The 26,390-nt window shown below is 36.7% G+C and overlaps 1 protein-coding gene across 2 annotated transcripts in view; it reads right to left on the bottom strand.

The window, feature by feature from the left end:
- UBE3C (ubiquitin protein ligase E3C) overlaps positions 1-26,390 on the bottom strand; it is a 69,489-nt gene that overhangs the window by 30,048 nt on the left and 13,051 nt on the right. For both annotated transcript variants that reach the window (XM_070726449.1, XM_070726448.1), the window contains exons 6-17: positions 25,979-26,136; positions 23,795-23,948; positions 22,100-22,320; positions 21,583-21,731; positions 20,637-20,824; positions 14,234-14,320; positions 13,080-13,237; positions 10,505-10,737; positions 6,030-6,134; positions 5,788-5,875; positions 2,883-2,980; positions 998-1,130 (exon numbers count right to left, since the gene is read on the bottom strand). In XM_070726449.1, the coding sequence (XP_070582550.1) occupies positions 998-1,130; positions 2,883-2,980; positions 5,788-5,875; positions 6,030-6,134; positions 10,505-10,737; positions 13,080-13,237; positions 14,234-14,320; positions 20,637-20,824; positions 21,583-21,731; positions 22,100-22,320; positions 23,795-23,948; positions 25,979-26,090 (1,726 nt within the window). In that variant the 5' untranslated portion in view covers positions 26,091-26,136. The remainder of the gene's footprint in view (positions 1-997; positions 1,131-2,882; positions 2,981-5,787; positions 5,876-6,029; positions 6,135-10,504; positions 10,738-13,079; positions 13,238-14,233; positions 14,321-20,636; positions 20,825-21,582; positions 21,732-22,099; positions 22,321-23,794; positions 23,949-25,978; positions 26,137-26,390) is intronic.

Raw genomic sequence — 26,390 nt, 5'->3', positions numbered from 1 at the left:
CGAAAGAACAAAATTCCAATTCTGTCTTTATACTGCCTGATAAATTACAGAAGATAATTTCTAAATTTCTTTTTTCTGCCTGTTTCTCACAAATCAGAAGGAAAAGCGTATCTTCCTCACCCTCACCAAATCTTCCAAGGCCATTTTCACATTCCATTACAAATAATTTATACTAAAGTTCTAAAGAAAATAGTTCAACTATTAGAATTGTTATTGTTCACACAACCAAGAATATGAGATCTGACCATGGCAAGAAATATTTTCTAACTGTGCCTTAAAAGTAGCCCAAATATGCAGTGTAAATTTTCTCTTTTACTCAAGAACATAGGAAAAGATCAATCATGTCTGTTTTCTTATATAGGTATAAATCAATCTGTATTTTAATGCATCCCGGGGGTTTCAAATAAGCTTTTAATTTCATGACTGACTTTTCTACGGATTTCACAAATTTTTTGATTATTTTTCAGGAGGGGGGAAAGATATGATAAATGACATCATATAAATCAGATAGTGAAAATCTCAATAACAAAAAGTAGAAAGCCGGTGACATATAGCAATAAACCTCTAGGACTCAAAATTTTTTAGTCTATCTCATATGTGGAAATGGCTAGATTATTTCAGGTTTACCATCAAGCTGACTTGGACCATGTCACGTCAGAAGATTGTTGTTGTATGGAAAATCTGAAGTTAGAGCATTATGCATGTCACCTTGCTCTCCTCTATGAAAAGGTGGAATGTAATAATTTATAATAAATAAATATTCTGCTCATCCAAGATTAATACACAAGCTTTTTTATAATCTGAAAGAAAAGCTTTAAAACGTTGCTATGAAATAATTCCATCATTGTAAACTATGATCTCTTTTTAAAAAAAAAAAATCTCAAACACATGGAATGCTTAAAGTTGTACATTTTACATTTCACAACATATCATTTCTTTTATAGTTCTTTTTATAGTTCTCAAGATAAATCATTTCTTCATTTTATAAATATCGTACCATTTTCAGGAGAAAGTTTGTCATATGCATCTTCATAAATATAATTTCTTCTAATGGTAACATTAATTCCATCCACAAATGGACCTTCTCCTTGTACTTCCTGCTTGTCCGCATAGATCAATCTTTGAAAGATCTTGTATGGAGTAAGTCATGAAAGGGAAAGTAATTAGACTTTTAAGGATGGATTTTCAATGCAACATAGTTGAGTAGCATTTCAATTTCATTACATAGAGCTAGGATATTCGGAATTTGTGATAAGATTTTTTTAAAACTGAGTCCCAAAGGATTGAGAAGCATAGAAGTCAAATAAATAAACTAGTATTTTACGTGCCTTCGTAGAAAAGCTTGCAATAAGAAGCTTAACTAACACACGAAAAGCTTAAAAATTACTCTTGCCACTTCTAATACTTCCACATGAACTAAGCAACACATTTCCCCTTCATTTATCAATGTCATTTTCAGTAACAGAGATTTATATCTCTCATGAAACTATCTTCTATTTCCCTTATAGTATAGATACATATTGACAGCACAATTTTTAGAATTCAGTTTTCTAATTAGTTGAAAGCTGTAGCATCAACAGAAGTTTTTGCTGTTAATTTTTAAATGAAAATTATGAGGAAAACCTGGTTTATATGAGGATCAATAATCTAAACTACAAAATGTTAAACAATTTATGGGTATGGCCTGGATTTTTTTTAAAGCAGAACAAACTATTCCAGAAGCCCAACAAAAGATAACTAATTCAGAAGATTTGCAGATGGAAATCACCAAATCATTTCATGGCTGTGATTAGCCAATATTCCCTACTTCCTTTTACTGGCTGATATTTATCACTTTCTCATTTGCTAGCACCATTTTTATCTCCCACTACCACTTTCTACAAATACTTCTTACCATGCCAATGAAAGGCAAATGCTCTTATGGCTTATTCTAATTGCATGCAAGACAATATATGAATGAGTGCAATGTAGTAGTGGATTCTAAACCTGTTGCTACCGGTTCCTGCTTGAACACAATGCTTCTGCACATGTGCAGAAATGTCTCAAGTGGATGGGAAGAGTCTTCCACTGGCGGCATTTCCGGTTCACAGAACCAGATCCAACCCAGTGCTGGTGCAATGTATATTTGTATTACAACATTAATTCTCTATCCACAAAGGTAGTGTTTAGATCAACAGGTGTTACATGTTATAAAAGATAAATTAAAAACAATTCTGCTTGCAATTTGGTGCAAGAACTGTAGTTTGGAATACTTTTTAAAAAAAATCTGATCATGAACTGACAATATGACTTATTGAGTTTCTCTGTTGTGATGTGTCATCTTTCTTGTTCTAAAAGCTAGCTTTGTGACTGAATAAAAACTAAGATTCTAACACAAATGTAATTTCAATATCACAGTCACTTTAAGCATAAAAATTATATTAAACTAATTTAGGATAGTTTCAATATTTAGATACAGAAACATTCTAATCTCCTCCACCATGGAACTGGGATGCTGAGCTTGCAAAATTTAATCCTCACTAAAAGTTCTGCAATCAATCTCCTATGGGCAAGAAACATATGCATGCCTTCTTTCATGATGCACATAATTCAAGACTTTAAAGGCAAGCAAAAATTCAAAATATTTAAAATTTGAAACAGTTGCTTTAAATTTGAAAGATGCTGGTCTGACCACATAAAAATATCTTCAATTTCAACCAGTAATTTCAGAAGGGCAGCACCAGAATAGAAATAAGAATACACCACTTCAAATTCAAAACAGCACAAAGCATTTCCACTCTGAAATGTTATATACACCTTTATCAAAAATATACTTTCAGCTTGTAAATATTTAAATATTTAAAACTTGTTAAAAATTGCAAGGTTTAAAAAAGATAAAATACCTTTACTCTTTCTTCAAAAGGAACCACAAAAGGCAGCTCTGTCAATATTGCAAGCTGTCGCTCCTCGGACACAGAGAGAGGGGCTGGATCCAGTCCCACTTTTAAACAAAAATATCGGAATTTAGCTTTACTGTGTGGTACCATTTCCTGTTTTCCATTCTTCCTCAACTGATGAGGACAGTACTACAAAGAGCAGGAATGGGCAAGCTGAAATTTTCCATATACTGTAGTTTGAATTACAGGTAGCCTTCTTCAACTTTAAGCCATTTGTTTAATGTCTGGTCAAAATTACAATAGCATTGAAAAAAGTGGCATGGCCATTTTTCACACTTGCAACCATTGCAGCATTGCAGGTCATGTGATCAAAATTTGGTTGCTTGACAAACTGGTTCATATTTCGTGTCCTAGGGTCATGCGAGCACCTTTTGAAACCTTTTGACAAGCAGTCAATAGGAAATCTAGATTCACTTTAACATCTGTGTTTCTAAATTTAACAATTGAGTGATTCACTTAACAATTATAGAAGAAAAGTCATACAACGGGGTAAAAGTCACTTAACTCTAGCTGTCTTAGCACAGCAATAGAATTTTAGAATGAACCGTGGTTGAAAATTGAATATTAACTGTACAAGTCTTATTAAAGTCATACTAGGATAGCCTAAACATTGGAATTCTTTAGACAGCGTAAATAAAATTGGAGAAACACTTGAGGGTTGCTTAGTTCATCCCAGAGAACCAGGGATCACAATCACTGGTTGAACGACCAGGTTTCAAAAGTTTACTTGCAGTTTCATGTTATACAGGTAAATGTGGCTCTTCTTATTTATTTTATTGTTATTTATGAATTTATACAATTTAGAGGCTGCCCAAACCCATATAATTCTGGGCAGCTTACAGCATTTTTTTTTAAACTATAAAATAAAAAAATTAGATTATGTGTTCAGAAGGAAACCACATAACAGAAAATACTGAAGAGCAGTGAGATGACTGAAAAAAATATGCAATGACTATTAGTAAATAGAAGTTCAACTTTGGAAAGTGAGAAAACAAGAGGAAGAAGCTAAAAATTGCTTTCTCTCTTATACTCTTTGGTATAAGAGAAGGGGAAGAGGAAATTTGATTAGGTTTCCAAGATTTTATTAGCATTGTCAATAATGTCTAATATCGCTTGTGGTATCTGTTTCCTGACTGCACCATCCCAAAAGGCCAATAGCCATTCCCAAAGCTTTCTGAGGAGGAGCCATTGGTGTCTACGAGGGATAGTTTGGGTTTTTAAGATTTTTAGAATTTTAATATTACATTTCTACATGCGGTATTTGTATTTTTGTATTTATCTCTGTTGTAAGCTGGTCTGAGTCGACTGAGAAGGACAGCATAGAAATCTAATAAACAAACAAGCAAATAAATAAATATTCCAAAGAGCAGGTGCTGCAACAAGGAAGACAGCCTTCTCTCCCTGTTGTATCTATCCTACTACAAGTTGATTTATAACCACAAGTACCACCAGAATTTCCATTTTTAAGCAAGGTAGTTGTTAAGTGAATTGCACCCAATTTCACATCTTTTGCCACAGTTGTTAATTATAGTTGTTAAGCAGTTGTTAAAGGAATCATCATTTATTAAGTGAATTCAGCTTTCCCTGTTGCTTTTGCTGGCTGGGAGGGTTAGGAATGGAGATCACATGACCCTGGGATGCTGGAATTGATGTAACCATGAACCAGTTACCAAAAGTATGACTTTTGATTATGTGATGTTGGGAATGTTGTAGCTATCATAAGTGTAAGGATTGATCACAAGTCACTTTTTTCAACATCGTTATAATTTTGATGAATCACTAAACAAATAGTTATAAATAAAGGACTATCTATATATCTATTAAGTTGCTCACAAAGTTTGGAGACATTGGGGGTGATGTAAAATAAAGGAAAGGAGGGGAAGAAAATGAAGGAAAATTTAGCAACAAAAACAGAGTGAAACCACAAGCACAGCTGAAACTGAAATTTCTCAAAACAAGAATTATTTTGAAAATACAAATGTTACATAACCAAAAAAGACATTCAAGGATTATGTGGGAGAATATTCTTGAAAGAGCTTTGTATTATTTGTTACTAAAGTAAGATACACTTTTCTTTGGAATCAAATTGCAGAAAAATACTGCAAAATAGTCTGGTTTCTTTTATTTTTTTCCCAAGAAACGCTACACTTCTAAACCTACAAGTTAATTTTAATTAGTATTCAGAAGGATGTCTTCACTGCAAAATGAACCTTACAAGAGTGATAACTTCAGCAAGTTGCAATTTTTGGTACTTCAACTTGCAAGCATTTTATAAATTTTCAGAAAACATTTTCAATTAGCCAAGATAGGCAATTGATTACGCTAAGGGTTAAAAGCATTTTGAAAGGGGAAACTGCATGTACAGCAAAGGTAAGCCACCATAACTTCAGCAGTTCAATTATTCTAGCCAATTAGTCAATTTTATCCAGACTGCCCCCCAGTAACAGCTATTTATTTGAAGAGAAATATGGGATTGAGTCATCAATACATAAGGCATTTAGGAACAAAAGAGCTTGCCATTTAAGTAAATGAGAAAACACAAGTAACATGGTCACATGCAAGTCAGTGACTCTTTCACACTAATTGTATTTAACTCATGAGGAGTCAAGTGGAACTAAACAAATAAAAAAGACACTGTTATGCACCTGTCTTCATGCAATCATTGTAACAGCATCCTTTTTTCATTCTTAAGCACCTTCATGGGTTATTTTTAGAGGAAAGTTGGCCTCTTTTTCAGAGAGAGGCCATTATTTAAATAAAAAATGGAAATGCAGGCAATGTACAACCAAATCTGATATTGAGTACAATTGTCTCCTGCACAGGTTAGTTTCAACAACAAACCATTTCTTACCATCCAAAGTAGACTGCAGGGGTCCTATCCTTCCCATTCTCCTCACTCTCCACACATGTCTGGCTGATGGCACATAAAGCTGGGTAACCTACCAGTACATTAAATATGATGGTTAAATGTCTTGGGGTGAAACCTTAAAAGTAAATCATCTATTCCAACATTAAGATATAAAAACAGTTTAAATATGTAACTTCAATATGAAAAAAAGCTCTTTTTTAAATAAAAACCAATTTCTATATTACCTTATCTGCTCTAATGTTTTCTTGTAATGATAGCCAATGATCTGGTGGGCAAAAATTCCTTCTTGTATCTCTAGACTTCAGCATTTTCACTAAATTGGTGATTACCTAAATGGTTAAAACAGCCATTATGAAGCATTTTTATGCAGCAAGACAGAAAACAATAACCAAATATAAATAGAATTTGTACTTGTATCAATATACTTATATCTGATACATATATGTTAAGTTTGTCATCATCATCATCAAGTTTGTATGAGAGAAAAAGAGAGACTGACAGTTGGGAAATCTGGTTGAAGCTCACTTTTCCTCAACCAGATTCTCACCAGATCTCTTGGATTTCAACATCACACATGTCTAGCCATCATAATTGATCTTAGAACATAAAGAAATAAATCTTCATCTGCAACTTTGGGTAAAAAATCAAGTATGTTCCTCAACTATCCCAGATATTGGACAAACTTTGTGTGGGGGGAAGGAAATACCAACAATTTTAAATCGTTACACTATTGGCAGAATTAATAATTAATTCATCATCCTCATTTTAGTCATTATCTATCCATTTCAGGATGAAGGCCTCTTCAGCATGTATCCAGTAATAACCAATTATGATTTTAAAAAATAGCTGTGAACAAAAATACAATCTTAAAATAATCAATCGCTGTCACGACCTCTTCTGGAAGTGAATTCTATAAACCAACGACCCTCTGGGTAAAGAAATATTTCCCTTGATTTGTCCTCACTTTCTTACCTATGAGCCCCCTCGTCCTAGTATTGTGTGATAGAGAAAAGAATTTTTCTCTATCCACCTTTTCTATCCCATACATGATTTTATACACTTCGATCAAGTCACCCTTTAAACGCTGTCTTTCAAGGCTGAAGAGACCAAGGCGTTGTAACCTGGTATCATAAGGGAGGTGCTCCATTTCCTTTATCATTCTTGTAGCCCTTTTTTGCACCTTTTCTAGTTCCATTATATCCTTCTTGAGGTGTGATATCCATCTAGAACTGTACATAGTACTCCAAGTGTGGTCTCACCATTGATTTGTACAGCGGCAATACAACGCTTGCTGACCTATTTTCAATTCCCTTCCTAATCACGCCAAGCATGGAATTTGCTTTTTTTACTGCTGCTGTGTGCTGGTTGACATCTTCATTGAGCTGTCCACCAGGTGAGATGCTAAGTTAAAGTAATACTTGTCTAGCAGGTTGACAAGAGTCCCAAAGCGGAAGTCTGCCACTGGCGGATAACCACTTCAACAAAGAGAGGAGGAATCATCTCAGTTGATGATGATCACTCAGAGAACCCCGAGGCAGTTGACCCCCTGTTGGCAGTGTTCTTTGCCTTAAATAAAGGGTTTTGAAAAGACTGAAAGAGGAAAAGGCCTGAAGAAGCCGGTGGGTCTGGGGCAAGGTACTCATCATCAAAGATGTCAAGGTCTATTTCACCCTCTCCAAGGTCAGAGCGGCCCTCAACAGAATGGTCTGAAGAACAATAATCGTAGGACCGGTCAGTGCAGTGAGTGCAATCAAAGGCAGAAGACTGATCAGAGGGCCTGGCTACGTGGGTGGCAGGAACCACTGGCCTGGTCTTCTGCTGCAGACCCGTCTAGATGCCTTGTTTGATAGCAGCCGGTATCAAAGCCAGCACATTCAGGTCAAGAGTGGCTACAGTCAATGGGGCAGCGAGCCTCCCAGATGTCTTTGTCAGATATGTGCAGGTTAAGGTTGCATTAAAGCTCCATGACACAATCCAGGTTTTTACAGTACCTCTAATGGCCAGACCGCTATGCCACAACAAGCCAGACAGGTAAAATAAAGCAAATCTCCTGAGGCCGATAGAGGAGCAACCTACCCCCATTTGATGCCCTTGGCTAGATGCCAAAACGGCAGAGAAAGCTGAAGCCTTTCCACACTTAACCAAGTGACTAGGGAGAACTCACAAATTCCTTGGCAGGTGGATCTATCCTCCAAGAATGGGAATGATTTTGTGTGCATCCTGTTCAGCTGAGGACTAAGTCAAAGAGAAGGAACTGAGGCAGGAGGACGACGATATTAATCTCAGACAGTCCTCATTGGCTTAGTCAGTGTCATCCCATTCTTGGAGGTTAGCTCCACCCACTATGGAGAATATTGATGCTACTAAAGAATATCTTTTGAGACAAATCTTGCACAGCTCCATTTTTTTAAATATAAAAATGCATACAAAACAAAACAATTACACAAACACACACATACTTGCTAATTTCTGTTTTATATTTACTGACTCTACAACTCTACATTCCCTCATGGACTTTTTCAGATTTGATCAATTACTAGTAATATTCTAAGTAAGTACAGCTCATCTTGTAGATTTCAACATAGTAAGCTTGTTGGATGAAAAAGCACAGTACAAACTCTGTTTATAGCAGAAACTTTGGATTTAAGTTTACAAAATTCCCAGCCATCATGGGCCATTGGGCCAATACCTTTGGAGGCCACCAGCTTGAGAAATACTGGCATAACACCAGAGCATTTCACATTTCTGTAATATGCAAGCATACTGGATCCATATTCAGAGATTGTAAACTTCACTAGATAACAAATGGATAAGTAATTAAAATTGCAATCTTTTATTACATCTCCATGGTATCTTGCCCTGCTTTTATACAATATTCAACACCATCAAAACATTATCAGCTACTCTCATTGCTACTAATGTCCATAATGTTCATTGTTCATAAGTGAAATGTCTTGTAAAAATCAGACAAAATGGGTGGGATAGAGGCTATTGTAGACTTGTAGAATGAATAAGCATTCCTTAATTAGCCCATCAGGTTAAGTGCAAGCATTAATGGGTCTTTCCTAAAGTCTAGCTTGACATTTTTCTCCAAACATGGCCAAGAAGAAAGTTCCATTAGCAATATTAATACAAGCTTAGTTGATCATTTTCATTCAATTAACTTCTTTCAATTAAATAGATAGCTTGACAAAAACAGTGATAAAAGACCTAAAGGAACAGCTGATGACTCGAACTGAACATTAGTGTGCGAGAGGTCGCTGGTATTAAACGGACTGTAAATCTAGCATTTAATTTGGAAAATGCATTTCTTCTGCTTCCACTCCTTTAATGAGTAATTTTAGCTGACTGTGAGTGTTTGCTGCAGACATTTCATGGCAAGTCAAGCACTTTTTTTATAAAACAGTTATATCCAGAATTGCTACCCTACTGCCTTAATGGGTATCACTGGGAGGCTGGGGAAAAAATTAACTACATAAATATATAGTGATTATTATAGAAAATTCTAATTCAAAAATACCCTTGAACTATTTAAGCTACCATGGACAATCTTTAGAAAATGGTAATTTCAGATGCTCAAAATAGGCCAGTCAGGAAATAGATACCATACTGATTCCAGGAATCCTACTTTATTACTCTAGGCCAGAGATCTTTAAACTTGGCAACTTTAAGACTTGTGGACTTTAACTCTCAGAATTCTCCAGCCAGCATAGCTTCAATTTGCTAAGTTTGAAGACCTCTGCTCTAGCCTATAATCATAGAATTAATCAGAATTTCTCTCTTCCCCAATGTACACCAAACAGAATCAAATTGGGATAATTTTGTGGTTCTTCCTCATTTCTTCTCAGGATTGAATTGCAATTCCTCATCCCTTACTGGTTTATCCATTCCTTCCCCAAGGTCTTCTCGACATGGGAAAAATACAATTAATCTTCTAATATGCAGCCCAGCTTGTTAATTCTGCCTATAAGCTTCCTCAATTTAGGAGTTTAAAAAGGCTCAAATGTCTTACATGACACCATAGACCAAATTACAAATATATTTATTACAGTATATAAAAGCTCCAAAAGGATCTCAATGAATTGTCCAAAGACCTGAAGTATGCTGTGAAGAAATGAAGATCACCAAGTATTAGCCAGCTTGGATAATCACTAATGTAACCTCACCTGAAGCCATCTGAACATATGTAAATTCCCCCTTAAAACAAAGTTTTGCAAGGTAACCATCTCTAAAGTTTTATCCTGAGAATAGTATATTCAGATCTAAATATACCTTATGTATAAACATGAGACATTAAATACATTGTAATCCATTCTGCAAAGACCAAAATGTATCTTGAAAACTGCAACAACATATTGAACACACATCAAGTATCGGCTGTTGAATCGGAGCTTAAAGTAATATTCATTTTTATATTCTCTTTTGACATGTAAGCTTCTTATAAAATCCATTCTTTAAAAAATACAAACATATTTTTACCATAATCTCTTTCCACATCCAAAGTTTCCCAGCCAGCAAGCCTGCTGAGAATTTTGAGAGTGGAAAGCGTAAGGAAAGCATCAAAGTTGAAGAAAATTATGGCAGAATCAGGGTTGAAGACATTGCATAAAATTTTAAATGTTCAACTACTGTAGATCTAATATGAAGGAAAAATAGGAAGTTCTTTTGATTCATTCTTTTATGAATCAACTATGTATACCTTAAAGAGCTGAATCCACCTCTTCTGTTCTGTTTGGATGCATTGTTGCATTTCTGTATTTGTAGTGACTCCAATACTTCTAAATGCTGCAATATATTCTTCACGAACCTCTGGCTTGGTTTCTGGATATGCCAATTTAATAATTCCTAAACAAGCATCGCGAAGACAGCGTGATAATATGACCAGTTCTTCTAATGTAAAAGGCATCATTGATGATTGTCTTTGACCTACAACTACAGAAAATACAAAACATGCTTAAGGATACAGTCTTGTTCTCTTTGAATTCTCACATAAGATTTTTCAGAAGTATAGCTTATTGATCAATCCACAGTGGTCTGATTTGCATTCTGTGAATTCATTCATCACAATAATCCAAAAACAAGTCAACCACTTTATAGTTTAGCATTGTGATCAACAATTCTTGATTGTGATTCTAGGCAAATGATAAAATAATTTGACTTTACAATAATGTGTTTGTTCAAACATGTGGATCTATACATTACATTGAAAAATTAACTACATTCTAATAAATCAAATGCATAGGTAGAGGCAAATATTCTTTCTCAATTTTTTGAACTGCAATTCCTACAATGTCTTGATATCAACCATCCTTCTTGAATTTGATTAAAATTGTAGTCCAAATATCTAGAATATACTTGCTTGTCCCCTACTGTTGAAATAATAAAATCTATGTACAGTGATCCCCCGAGTTTCACGATCCCGATCATTGCGAAAGGCTATATCGCGATTTTTCCACCCGATGACGTCACTCCCTTCCTTTCTCATCTTTCTTTCTCTCTCTCTTTCTCTATCTTGCTTCTTCCTCTCTCACACTCTCTTCCTCCCTCTCTCATCTCTTTCTTTCCTTCTCTCTCTTTCTCTATCTCTCCCCCTCTTGCTCTCGAGCGGCAAGCGAGCAGCCGGGCGGGCGGGCGAACGGGCAAGCGAGCAGCCAGGCGGGCGGGCGAACGGGCAAGCGGCAAGCGAGCAGCCAGGCGGGCGGGCAAACAGGCAAGCGGCAAGCGAGCGGCTAGGCGAGCGGGTGACGGGCAAGCGGCAAGCGAGCAGCCAGGCGGGTGGGTGAACGGGCAAGCGGCAAGCGAGCGGCCGGGCAAGCGGGTGACGGGCAAGCGGGTGACGGGCAAGCGGCAAGCGATCTTGGGGTTTCCCCTTTGCCTGGGCGGCGGGAAGACCCAGGGAAGGTTCCTTCGGCCGCCCAACAGCTGATCTGCTCCGTAGCGCGGCAGCAGCGAGGAGCCGAAGATGGGGTTTCCCCGTTGCCTGGGCGGCGGAAAGACCCAGGGAAGGTTCCTTCGGCCGCCCAACAGCTGATCTGCTCCGCAGCGCGGCAGCAGCGAGGAGCCGAAGATGGGGTTTCCCCGTTGCCTGGGCGGCGGAAAGACCCAGGGAAGGTTCCTTCGGCCGCCCAACAGCTGATCTGCTCCGCAGCGCGGCAGCAGCGAGGAGATGAAGATGGGGTTTCCCCGTTGCCTGGGCAACGGGGAAACCCCATCTTCGGCTCCTCGCTGCTGCCGCGCTGCGGAGCAAATCAGCTGTTGGGCGGCCGAAGGGTCTTCCCCGCCGCCCACACGCAAACTCCACCATCTGCGCATGTGCGGCCATGGAAAAAGGGGCGCGCATGCGCAGATGGTGTTTTTACTTCCGCACCACTACATCCCGAAATATCGATTATCGCGAGGGGTCTTGGAACGGAACCCTCGCGATAATCGGGGGATCACTGTATATCTATTCTTTGCCCCAATGTTATTTAATAAACTTTGCCTGGCATATTAACAAAGAGATTTCAACAGCAATTTAACTGCATCTTGTGATTTCCTTGAGATTTACACAACAAGCCTATTTGCAAAATACGGAAAATCCATAGCTCTTTTTAATTTTCTGCCTGCCTGGAGACCCCAAAAGAAAGATAGCAACAAAGTTTTCTAGGAAGCTATATTTAATTGGAGGTAGTCTTCAGGTCATAACTTTAGAATACCAGCAGTTAACAGTATCACTATGGTCACATGATCACAATTCTGGTACTCGGTGCAGAGTTCACAATTATGATGTGGCAGTGACCTGCATTACACACTGAGTGCAATGGCAACATTCCCCAAAGTCAACGAAGAAGTTGCAATCATATGAAATCTTCACTTAAAAACTTGCATGGTCCTCTCTTAATGATGGCAGCCAAGGTTCAGGTCCTAGCTTACAGTGGTTGCCACCACTAAGTAATGTGATGATGCTGTGACTTCAGCTTAGCCATAGAAATTCCAGTTAAAATTGCCATCGTAATCAGAGGACTACCTTAAATGGCTTAGCTGTTTGTAGACCTTTTCAAACCTTGTATTTTACGTTATAATCTGTGTCCATTTCCAGATTAGAAAATTATAAGGCAAAGAGAACAAAACAAATGCTTATAATTAAACAATAAAATATGAACTAACTAAAAGTGTATATTCAGAAACTTCATTTAAAAACAGTTTGTTTTCAGATGAAGGAGGACATCTAATATGAATATTTATAATGATGCTATTATGAGTTCTGAGAGAAAATCCACAGAAGATGCCCTTACCTTCTATAGGGTCACCAAAGAATTCATTATCATGGATAGAAATAAGTGAGTGACTAAATAAGGAGCTAAAAAGGTAGAAGAGAGGAATGATCCGACTAGAATCTTCTAACGACATTGGGGAGCCACGTGAAATTACTTGAAGGAGCGGCACCATAGACCTTAACAAAAAAACAAAAATTATAACCCCATTATCCACTTACACTTATGGCTTGGATGGGAAAAGAAATGATTATAAATTATTTTTAACCTCCCATTTTGGATTTTTTTTTTTCTGACATATACTCTTTTAGAAGCCAGATTATATTTTCAATTTGAGTTTAAATGTTACTTATTGTGCAACAATAAGTAATATTTATAGCTAATGAAATACTTAAAATAAATTCTGATAAAATAACACTGTACAGACCTATTCATAAAGTATTTTTCTCTTGACAGTTACTACTTGGCAGCATAACTGGGAAAACAAGAGAAAATCTAAAACTTTTATTATTTAATCCCTGCCTTAAAATGAACACAGAAATATTATTTAGAGAACAGAGCAGCACACAAAATCAAACTATGAATTCAACATGCACGCTCATTTTATTTTCAAGGAAAACTGAACGCTCACAAATAGTTACTATCCATCTACCAGGACAGGTGAGCTTTAACCACCGTCCATTGAAAGCAGGTGACACTGCTAAAATAGATTTTAAAATGTACTCCAATAATTACCTGAACAGTTAAGGGTAAAATAAAGAGCCCCTCCTCCCCAAACTCACACCATGTTCAAGTGGTGTATATAAAATAGAAGAGACATTTTCTCTTTTTTACATGCATAGAAGGAAATGTTCTTAAAGTATACATCTTTTAAATATATAATATATTTATTAAATTTCAAAGTTGAACATTAAAATACAAACTAAAAGAGGAGAAAAGGGAGAAAGAGAATAACAAAATTGAACATACAGTATCTTAAGTTTGTGTAATTCCAAAGGTTCAAACATCTTGCACTTTTCTAATTATTATTTTTTAGACTGAAATATTCAGTTTTAGAAAAAACATTAATTATCATTTTTAGCCGTTTACTGTGGAGTAATTTTGGAACTGTCTGGTCAATATAGTACATGCTACTCTATTTGAATATTGTCTATATTTATAAAGTAATTACATACCCAGTAATCATCCGTGTTTTCATTTCTGAGATTAAACACCAAAGATGCCTCAAAAACCTTGCATTAAAAGCTAAACTGTACAAAAGTCTAGAAGGAAAAAGAGAAAGTACAAATTTTACCAAGTATCTTTGCTAAACTTTTATTTCAAAATAAAGATTACCACTCTTAGACACTAATATTAGTTAATATTCCAGAATTTTCAAACTAGTTTTATCAATACAGAAAATCTTTTCTACTAAAGGAAAAGCAGTGTTTATTCATCATAATAAAAACAGCGATACATTGCCTTTTTATGTTTCACAAATCATCAGAATCAATTCAATTTTATACTGCTATATTATCATACCTGTAAAGTTATTTTTTGATGATATAAAATAATAAAAGTCAAAAGTTGGACCAAATTAAGATAGGAAATTGTTATCACATTTAATTATAAATGTATCTTCTGTTTCTAATCATGCTTATAAAGATATGTGATTGTAAGTATTATGCATTTAATCCTATTAAAATTAATTTCCAAATATCCTTATGAAAGAAATAAACTAAGACCAAAACTAAATATTAGAAAAGTCACAAATCTGAAATACAGTATATGACTATGCAATATATAAAGAAATACAATTTAAAATATTCATGCTAGGCATAAAACTCAATATTAATAAACCAAATAGCCCAACCTGGTCACAATCTGGGAAGGGGCAGCCTACTTTCCACAGGGTGACAATTGAAGAGACCAATACAGTGGAACCCCGACATAAGAGCTGCTCTACTTAAGAGCAACTCGAGATAAGAGCTGGGAGGGGAGAGATATTTTTGTTCTACTTACAAGCCCAAATTCGAGATACAAGCGCCAAGGAGCTGTCTCCTGAAGCCAAACGCTAACTTCCGCGTTCGGCTTCAGGAGACAGCTGCGAAGCGGCGCACGTGTTTTAAAAGGTTGCAGCCGGCCTGGGGGGCTCGGGGGGGTGCTTGCAGCTTTCTTTCTTGCTCTTTTTCTTTCTCTCTTTTACCTTCCCTTCCTCTATTTCTTCTTTTCTTTCTCCTTCCCACCTTCTTCCCTCCCTCCCTTCACTCATTCCTCTCTTACTCTCCCCTTTCATAAGTTTCCTTGCTTCCTTCCTCTGTTCCTGTCCCTTCCCCCTTTCGTTCTTTCTTTCTTTCTTTCTTTCTTGCTCTTTTTCTTTCTCTCTTTTACCTTCCCTTCCTCTATTTCTTCTTTTCTTTCTCCTTCCCACCTTCTTCCCTCCCTCCCTCCCTTCACTCATTCCTCTCTTACTCGCCCCTTTCATAAGTTTCCTTGCTTCCTTCCTCTGTTCCTGTCCCTTCCCTCTTTCCTTCCTTCCTTCCCACCATCCGTCCATTCATTCACCCATTCCTCTCTTGATCGCTTAAAGCCGGTCCCTGGTGCAAAAAGTGTTGGGGACCTCTGTCCTACAGGATTGGGTGGCAGAGAAGTTGAACATATGTAAATTTAAAAGTTTAAGAAAGTTTACAAGTTAAGTGAAAGAAACTTCATTATTCATTTATATGTACATGTACATTTCTTCATTAAAAACATGTCTTTCTGCATAATTTAGACTAACTTTGTGAGTTTTTTGAGGGCTGGAACCAATTAAAATTATTTACATTAATTCCTATGGGGAAAAGTCGTTCGAGATAAGAGCTGCTCGACTTAAGAGCCCAGGTCCGGAACGAATTAAACTCGTATCTCGAGGTACCACTGTACTTGTTTTGGGAACCAATGTCTTCTGGCTTTAGCAATTTACCTCCCCAAAGAGAAACAGATTCTCTCTGGACCCTACTAAAGGGTCAGGCCAATTCCACTTTGAGCAAGCAGACGCAATACAGCCAGATGCCAAGTCATAAAGAGCTTTATAGGTCAAATCCAAGACTAAATTGCACCAGGCAGCTAATTGATAGGCAGTGTGTGGTTTAGGTGTAATAAATATTACCACATCCGCTGACAGAAAAAGAAATTTTTTAAATGTACTGCTTTCAAAAGTCTTGATTTTCACCTTGAAAATCTATGAAGCATAGCCAGATGATACTGAATTTTCTAATTATCTTCTTCTAAAACAGCATATGCCCAATCTTCCTTGCAAAATTCAGCATTGGTTGCATACATAAACTTTCTATCTGAACACATATTACTCTGATCCTCCTAGTTTAAGACTCAAACTTTCCACGACTATGTATTTATAACTAAAAATTTTCTATTTATGTATTTTTGCTCATTACTTTTGGTACTAATACTTTTCTTTTGGAATTTCTAATTATTGATAAACATAAGCATAATTCATTTCTATAATTACACTTAGAAAAGGGTATATTTAAAATGTATTTAGTATTATTTATATTTTTTATTTTTTTTATTATTGACAATGGATCAAATATTTTGTAACTTCAATAATAATAATAAATAATAATCTAATTTAAGTATTCATAATTACAAATATCTTACAAGAATTAAGTGGAGAGAAAGTATATATAAACATCAAGTGGTGTATATACCAAAGGACATTTTGTAGGTTTGGGGTTTCTTTATGATATATATTTTCATTTAAAAATCAAATAATGCTGCTTCTTTATGTGAAGCAAGCATTTTTTTTGAAAATCCTCCATACTGGCTAACCTGGCAAAATAAACAAATACATAAAGTAAATAAATAAAATAAATAAATCCCTATGATTTTTTTTCCCCAAATTGCTATAGCTTGGTTTTTCTTTTCTTTTTTTAAAGTGTCAAATTATTACTAGTAGAATGGGAGAGATTAAATGACCCATTAAGCTTTATTTAGTCGAGAAATTGCTATAAGTTAATTACTTAAAGGCAAGATCTTCAATGTAGGCCATAAATTGGGTCTGGTTTCCCACTGAGACCATTTAAGTTAATGAAGAGAATACAATACAAAGACAGCTCCTACAGCTGAACAGAGGTCACTAGAGGGGGACAGAATATTTTGACACTTCCTTTAAACTGTAAAGAGTCACAGGTAGAAGGGAGCAGATGTGACTGCAATTACATAAGATTAAATAAGTTAGTGAAATCCTTCAGTATACAACTTTAAATGAACGTTGCTTTTCTGCTAATGTCCCTCTGGGAACCCTGAACCGATACATAAAAAGCATTCTATTAAAAATATTTTTCTATTACTTTTTAAATGTCAAAGAGTTATTTCATGATACATTTTTTAAAAATATGATTTTCAAGGTGTAAATGTTTACATGATATACAACTGCTCCTCAGAGATACTATAAAAGTCAAACACATGGAAGTAGATTTTTTTAATATACTACAGCTACAATGCCAAAATTCCATCAAGCTATCTACCACTCAAGTGGGAATGGAGGAGTAGCAATGCATTGCCACTGAATCAGCAAATGAAATGTAATTATTCAGAAGTTGCACAATAATCAAGGTGTAAATCTCAACATTTACCCATACTTTCATAGAATGAGGGATTGCAATTAGGGGCACTCTTGAATGCAAACTTAAAATGGATTGTCACTCACTGCAAGTAGTAATCCAAGAGCTTCAAGAAGGTGTTGCAAATGGGCATTTGAAGAGCAGCATCACATAAATCCTCGTTAGCACTATTCTTGTTTCTATTTATTAAAAGGGACATGTATATGTAGTGTCTGAAGATATTGCTCATATTTTGTTTGATTGCCAACTATAAGCCCTTCTTAGGCTTAGATAGTTAACATCCCTACCTGAAAGAACAACCTACTGTGTGATCTGAATCACAGATTGTCCTATTAACTCTTGGGTTCTAATTTATACATTGTGAGCAGAACCGCTAAGTTTATAGCTAAGAATCTGTTATATCAAATGTATTGGGGTATCTTGTAAAGGTTAATGCTGGTTGTTTGTTGTTCTGTCTGGGTCACTCCAGAAGCCAATACCAACCCAAAAAGAGAAGCCAGACACACTGGTAAAAGGCAAAGGCAGTTTATATAATTCAAGGAAAACACAGGTAACAGGAAAAAAGCTGGAACTTCAAATATATACACGAAGGGAATAGTCCATGAAGCAATACCAGATTCTTGCTGCCAAGACGAAGCTGTAGATAGCAAACAGACACCTCCCACGAGTCTTCCAGACTGCGAGGCCACAAGCCAAGATCAGAGACGCTGAGAATCAAAACAGGTCACCGCAACTCCAATTGATAACACTCCACATGGCTTCAAGGCCTTGCCTGCCATTTAAACCCTGCTGATGAGGACCACACCCAAACCCAGCTGTTTCTAATTCAATGGTGAAAATATTTCTTTAACTGATCCTTTCGTTGCTGTGAACGTCTCTGTCTCATGTCAATGACAGCTTGTGCATCATCATCTAATGACTCCAAGCTACTGGCTGGGGAGAGCCCCCCCCCCCGGGCTCTCATGCTGTTCTCCTTCATCCCATTCCTGACTCTCCTCTCCCCCGTCTGACTGTTCAGCCCCCTCCTCTGCGCTGTCATCCTCCTCTGGGCATGGAGCCAGCAGAGACACAGCTGGTCCCTGAGCAGCCTCAGGCTGAATCACAACAGTTTGTACTTATTGCATATGTATTTTGTTGCTGTATTTTCCTTTTATCTATTTTATCCTGGACTGATACCCTAAACATTTAATATATTTTGAGGCTAATCAATCAATATTTATTCAGGAAGAGACTGAGACCAGGGTATAACAAAGCTACTGCTTTGCTTTGCTCAAGACTATACACATGCATTCCAGAAATTCTGGCTTAACAGCAACAAGCAGATAGACTGATGCATCAACATTGTATTTTAGGTTTTTCACACGATGAAAGGAAATGGGGAGTAAAACAACTGTGGAACACCACAGTGGGAGATAACTTTTATTTATTCCATGGGAAACTGAATGCCAGCATATATCCAGAACCATATGTAAACTCGAGTCTGGCAGAATTCTTGCCATTATCAGTTTAGAAAGCCTGTGTTACTGGAGACTTACAACAGGGCCACATTCAAATTAACCATTTTTAAACATGGAAACATCAACCAAAGATATTTATGTAAAGAGCAGCGGGATTCAAGAGTCAAAAAGAGGGCAGTGAAAATATTTACAGACCCCTCGCATCCTGGACATAAACTGTTTCAACTCCTACCCTCAAAATGTCGCTACAGAGCACTGCACACCAAGAAAACTAGACACAAGAACAGTTTTTTCATGAACGCTAACACTCTGCTAAACAAATAATTCCCTCAACACTGTCAAACTATTTACTAAGTCTGTACTACTATTACTATTAGTTTTTTCTCATCATTCCTATCACCCATTTCCTGTCACTTATGATTGTATGACTGTAACTTGTTGCTTGTATCCTTAAGATTTTTATTATTATTGATTGTTTCCTCATCGCTTATTTGACCTCTATGACAATCATTGTGTTGTACCTCATGATTCTTGATAAATGTATCATTTTCTTTTATGTACACTGACAACATATAGAAAGGACAAATTCCTTGTGTGTGCAATCACACTTGGCCAATAAAGAATTCTATTCTATTCTATTTAAACATAGCTCCTTGAAGGAGAGGTAACAGATGTGCAATTAAAGCCATAGAAACATCTAATCAACTTTCTTACACAATCCATCAATAAATTTCATGTAAAAGCAATGATGCATTTAAATTCCATAATTACTACTCAAAGCAATAGACTATCAGCAATAAAGTGAGGCATAGCCATTCGGTTTCTGCTATGATCTCCGGATCTCACATCCTGCTCTATTGCATTTACTTGACAAAGACATAATTACCCTAATCAGACTACCACATATCTTACTTCCTCAAAAAGCTATAAACAGAAATGAGTTAAACAGAGTACCAAGATGCTTTATGCACTACTGTTTACAAAGTAATTTGAATTCACAGTGCTTCATTGCATTCCAAAACTAAAAGGTATTATTTATATCACACACATAATCAAGAAATTTTTATTATGACAACACAAATTCAAAAATTGGTAGGGTAAGGGATAGCAATGTTATTTATTTCAGACTTTCAAAATATTTTTATCTGTTCTATATTGACTGTTTTGTTGAGCATTGCTCGGAACTGCCTTTGGAGAGAAGGCTGTATACATTCATTCATTCAATCAATCAATCGTGATGTTGTATTATTGAATGCATTAACTTTTCATTTACCACTGTTCATGTTTTAGAAGGTTTAAAATATAATTGTATTTCTGAAGACAAAGTAGTGGCATATTTATCAGTCTTCAATATTTTAGAGTTCTATACTTTCTACACTATCATGAATCAATACACTTGATTAACACCTTATCACAAAATAGATTAAGAAGTACTGCTACAGACACATGGAAGAGTGAATCAAAATCATCCTCTGTGTAATAAATTAGGTACATGAACTCATGTATCTTTTTACACTTGCCTGACTTTTGGCACCATCATTCGATGCTGCACCATCAATGTATGGCAAATGGAAGCCATCAGAGTGAAGACTTCTTCACTAGCTGAATCTCTCCAAACCATGTTTAGCAGAGTATTTGTCTGTTGCTTCGTGTCCAGCTTTGAAAGACACTCTTCAGTTATATATTGGACTGATATTCTTCCATCACCCTGTGAAATTAAATAAGGGGGTGGTTACATTTTAAATTGCTTTCCCCAATCGCATGCATTATTTGCTTTTACATTGATTCCTATGGGAAAAATTGCTGCTTGTTACAAACTTTTCTACTTAAGAACCTGATCAAGGAACAAATTAAGTTCATAAGTAGAGGTACCACTGTACGCCTTTTCTTTTTATCTCACTAAATAATTGTGACTGCCATTACCATTTTTTCCACCAGAGGCAGCTGTGAAACCAATTTGATATAGCCAATGTTATTTAGCTCCTATTTACTTCCCGGGCCGCTGCATGGTATCAAATGAAGAGCTACTTCTGAAAATACTGCAGAGAATGTAGCTGGAATTAACTGAAAGTAAAGACCTATAACTTCAAAGGGCCTTTAAACTTAAGGCCCTAAATTTCCTTCATCTATACAGTACATTCCTGCCTTTATACTAGAATCTTTCTGAAGCATCAGTATAAAGACCCATGAAACTAGTGTGTACCTATGTCTACTCTTGTAGTTACTATTTTAGCATTCAAGCAAATACTGGGCAATATTCTTCCAAATAAAGCCTTTGATGGATATCAAAGGCTTTATTTTACATCGACACGGTGACTTAACAAAGCATTTCTGAGGAATCTATCCTGACACCATAATCTTTTTATCATTATTAATTTATCTCTCACTTCTTCTATGCATTGTTTTGGGAAGAAAGAGGCCTACAGAGATTTTTATATTATCTAAAACAGGAAATAAGGAGCTTACGGGCATGGATGACATCTTACTAATTTCTTCGTCTTCAGAGTCACTTGCTGAGTCCTGACAATCTGTACCTGACGTTGAGACAGGTAACCGAGAAAGAAATGACTGGAGCACCCGCAAATACACAAGCAACCCTTCTTCTGAAAGAGAACCTAAGAAGAAAAACATAATTAAGCCCATTCTGAAGAATACACAAATACTGAAGAAAATCACTTAAAAATAAGCATAGTCTCATCATCTCAGCATGTACATGGTCAGAACACTGCAGGAAAATTCCAGGAAAGTTCTCGTTTCTTCTAACAGCTGCAATGGCATTGTGGCTTGTAAGAATTACGGGGTGGTAAGTGGAGTGCCATTTCGAATGACTGCTTGTTACAAACCAGGTTTCCCAATTTTGGCAACTTTAAGATGTGCTGACTTCAAACTCTCAGAATTCATGGCTGTCTTAAAATTAACTAAATTTGGGAAGTTTAGCTTTAGAGAATCTACTTGAAATGGATTAAGACTATGTTTTACATACCTAAGTAAGTTTCTCCAGCTATTAGAACAAAATAAAAAAGCCAAGGAGCTCTCTCTCTTTCCCTCAAATGACCACTTTCTGTGAATAATAGTGCATTCAGAAAGATTTCGTAGGGAAAACCGGTTTCTCCATCCACAAGTGCTGGAATGATGAAATGGAATATCTGGTCTGTAAAAGGTGCTGCCAGGAACTCTTCTGTAAAAGCAGCAAACACCTGTTGCCTGCAGGAGAGAAATAATATGTATTTAATAATAATAATAATTAATTAATATTTTTAATTGCAAGCTGCTCAGCACTCAATACTTTTGGGCAGCTTTAAACCACTCCTACCTTCATTCAATCAATCACTCAATGTCACCAACCCATTTCAACGAGTGACTCTGGGTGGTGAACAAAATTAAAAATAAAACAGAAACATAATAAACTAATGGCAGAAAAAGACCTAATGGTATTTTAGAGCCTGCTCTTTGAGATTTTTTGTTTTCCATTGATTGGTTTGTTTGTTTGTTTGTTTGTTTGTTTAATTAATTAATTGTAGGGTTTTTTTGGGTTTTTTTTTATTTTTTCAGATGATGGACATGTATTCATCTCAAGCATGTTTAAACTGAAGACGGACCCACTATCTCTGCTGGAAGTTTCTCAAAGCATTCACTACTCTTTCAGTCGGTAATACTTTCTAAAGTATTTTAAAACTACTTTCTAAATAAAAAACATGAAAAATGAAAATACTATTGCAGATGACAACAGTCTCTGAACACACAGTCCTAGGCACAAGGCTAAGTCTCTAATAATTTATGAAACGTCAGCTGGCTTTATGATCAATTTTATTCGGGTAATCCTCAGCTTACAACCATTTATTTAATGACATTTCAAAATTATAATGGCACTAAGTTATGCCTGTTTTTCACACTTGCGACCATTACAGCATTTCCATGGTCATAAGGTCAAAGCTCAGATGCTTGAAGACTGACTCCTATTTATGATGGTTGCAGTGTCCCAAAGTCATTTTGAGACCTTCTGACAAACAAAATCAATGGGGAAACAGATTATTTGGACTCAATTGCAGTTGTAAATTGAGGACTGGCTGCATTAATGATCCAAAGACCATAATCAGTATAAAATAAAAACAAGGATAAAGAAATACTACTAAAAATGATTTAATTAAACTTTCATTCTGCCTAAGCTCCCAACAGCTCTGGGCAGTTTTAAATCTATCTACATGCCATAACTATTATAAAAGAAACAAAAAAGATAAGGAATATTAACAAATGCAAAATAAAATAAAACAAAAAGATTTAAGAATACTTAATCAAGTACAATATATGTCCCAAGTTATTTATTCCAGCACTAGACTCATATCCTCTTAAAACAATTGCCATTAAAATTTAGCAACCTTTCGGGTTATTTGCAATATAATGAATTTACAGCTCTCGGCATGTGTTTTAGTATTAACAGTGGACAGTTTTTAAATTAATTCTATACACTGTACTATGTTATGCCTCCAAAGTATTCTGAATATCTGCTTTAATGAATCCACAACCAAGCAATAAAATCAAAATCTTATTCAAAAAATCTGAACTACTTATTCCACAAGACTTCCTATGCTTGCTCCATTGAAGTATCATTGCTTTTCTTGTATTATGACAATATGCAGAAATATTAAACTAGTTTGCTCCCATAACATAAAATCCTCACCTAGCAACTTCAGGACAGGAACTATAATTAAAGTGCAATGGCTTCAGAACATTCTCTAAAAATATTTTTGCAATAGGAACCCGAGAGACATCAGAATACTCAATACTTGATGGAAGCTTGTTATTTATTAGGAGATAAAGAGATCTGTAGTATCCTAAAAGAAAAGGACAACTTAATAAAGGCAGTATCAAAACATTTCTGCCGATTTATTTTAAAGTAATGTTAAGCCATTCAATACATTTCAATGGGGTAACTGCAGTATTTGCAGCATTACTATTGCAGTAAGCACAGTAAAGCAATTACCATATTTTTGGAGTATAAGACGCACCTTAGTTTTGGGGGAGGAAAATGGGAAAAAAATAATCTGCCTAGTCCTTAGTCCGGTCAGCTTCAGTACATTAGTTCAGCATATTTTGAGCATGCGTGCTAGCTTTTTATCCCCGGGTTGGGGATAAAAAACAGTTTCTAAAACACTTCATTTCTCTCTCTCTCTCTCTCTTCAGAGAGAGAAACAATGAGAAAAGCAGCCAAAGGGGAAATCGCTTGCTAGCAACTCAGGGAAGATCTCTTCACTGACGTTAGGACTGAAAAAAGACTTCTAAAGCCCAGAAGCCCAGCTGATTGTTGGAGGGAGCAGCTGTGAAAAAAGCAGGCAAAGGGAAGATCGCTTAGCTAGCAAAGCAAAGATAGTGTCACACGCGTTAGGGCTGAAAAAAAGCTAAAAAAAATAATATAGTAATACCTCATGATACGAACTTAATTGGTGCAAGGAGGAGGTTTGTAAGACGAAAGGTTCGTAAGACGAAACATTGTTTCCCATAGGAAACAATGTAAAGTCAATTAATCCGTGCAACCAACCCCCCCCCCCAAAAAAAAAACGGCTTTCCGGCTGTTTTAAAAGGTCGCAGCCGGCCTGGGGTACCGATATTCAATCCGGGTTAGGGAGACAAGGGATTTTTAGATCTTTTGTTTCACCCGGTCAATCACGTGATGCAAACAAACGCCCAACGCGTCCGAAAGCCAGAGACTTTGACAAGAGGTCTCTCCAACGAGAACCGGAGCTCGTCTCCTCCACGCCTTCAAACCTCGCCTTCCCGGGGGAGGGTGAAAGCTGTCGTTTCCGAGCTCCCTCTCTCTCGCTTGCTCGCTCCGGCGGGGCTTTCTTAGCGTTCGGCTCCAGGAGACACATGGGAAGCGGCGCGGGTGTTTTAAAAGGTCAAAGCCGGCCTGGGGGGCTTGCCAGCACCCCCCCGAACCCAGGTGCGAAGGGGTGCTGGCAAGCCCCCCAGGCCGGCTGCGACCTTTTAAAACACCCGCGCCGCTTCCCATCTGTCTCCTGAAGCTGAACAGCAAAGCCGAACTTCCGCGTTCGGCTCCGGGAGACAGCTGCGAAGCGGTGCGGGTGTTTTAAAAGGTCGCAGCCGGCCTGGGGGGCTTCCCAGCAACCTCCCGAACCGAACCCAGGGTTCAGCAAAATTTTGCCTCTTCTTACGAACTTTGTTCGAGTTACGAACCGGCGTTCGGGAGGCTTCTGGGAAGCCCCGCTGCCACCTTTTAAAACAGCCGCGCGGCTTCCCAGCAGTCTCCGAACCCAGGTTCGTAACTCGAAAAAAGTTCGTAAGAAGAGGCAAAATTTTGCTGAACCCCGGGTTCGTATCACGAGTTGTTCGTAAGACGAGGGGTTCGTATCTTAAGGTACCACTGTAATAATAAAAGTTACATTAGGAGTATAAGACACACCCAAATTTTCCGCCTCTTTTAGGGGAGAAAGATGCATCTTATATTCCAAAAAATACAGTAATAAGGTAGGATTCACGGCTCAAGATCAGAGCAAAATAATAGCCAGAGAGTTTATAAGCCTTATTTGACAGTTAATTGAGCCATACTCACTAGATATAGAGTATAATTAAGAATGTAGCACCAATCATAGTGAAAATTTATTTTTTTTAAAAAAATTAAGAGTTTTTAAAAATGAAAGCTAGTTATAAAAGACCAGGAAGTTCAGAATATTTCATTATACAATGATTATTAAAACATGCAGTACTTAATTTAGAAATAGTGCATGAAATGACAGAATGTGATTCATTTAATTGCTATATACTAGTCGCAATTATTACGAAGTACCTCCAATGAATATATAGTTCAACATTCAATATAGATCTAAAAGCTAATCACTATACATACCATTTTGAATCACGTAGTGCAAGATTTGTTCAATTATTGATGCAACATTGTTAGCATCTTGTAAAACAGGCAAATAGGTATTCTCAGATGAAAATACTTCAAGCATCCTCATAGGAAGTGCAACATTCAGACTGTCATCATTGCAGGTTTGTAGCAATCTGTAACAGGAAAGCTATTTTACAAATTGCAGCATTGTTTCCTTTATAGTAATTCTTATATATCATAAAATGCATTTTCATATCCAATTTCTGAAGGAAACGTGAAATGAAATCAATGAAAACTAATTTCTACAGCACAGCTGGACAATAGTGAATTGTAAGAATTTCCTTCATGCTAGTAATAAATTAGCACCATAAATTATCTAAAGAATAGGGAATCCTAAAACATAAGCCATTCTATGATACACCTATGA

This window comes from Erythrolamprus reginae, chromosome Z (genome assembly GCF_031021105.1).
Source record: "Erythrolamprus reginae isolate rEryReg1 chromosome Z, rEryReg1.hap1, whole genome shotgun sequence".
Classification (NCBI taxonomy): Eukaryota; Metazoa; Chordata; class Lepidosauria; order Squamata; family Dipsadidae; genus Erythrolamprus; species Erythrolamprus reginae.
Note: the sequence above shows the minus strand (reverse complement) of the source record. Positions and strands in the feature narration are given on the sequence as shown.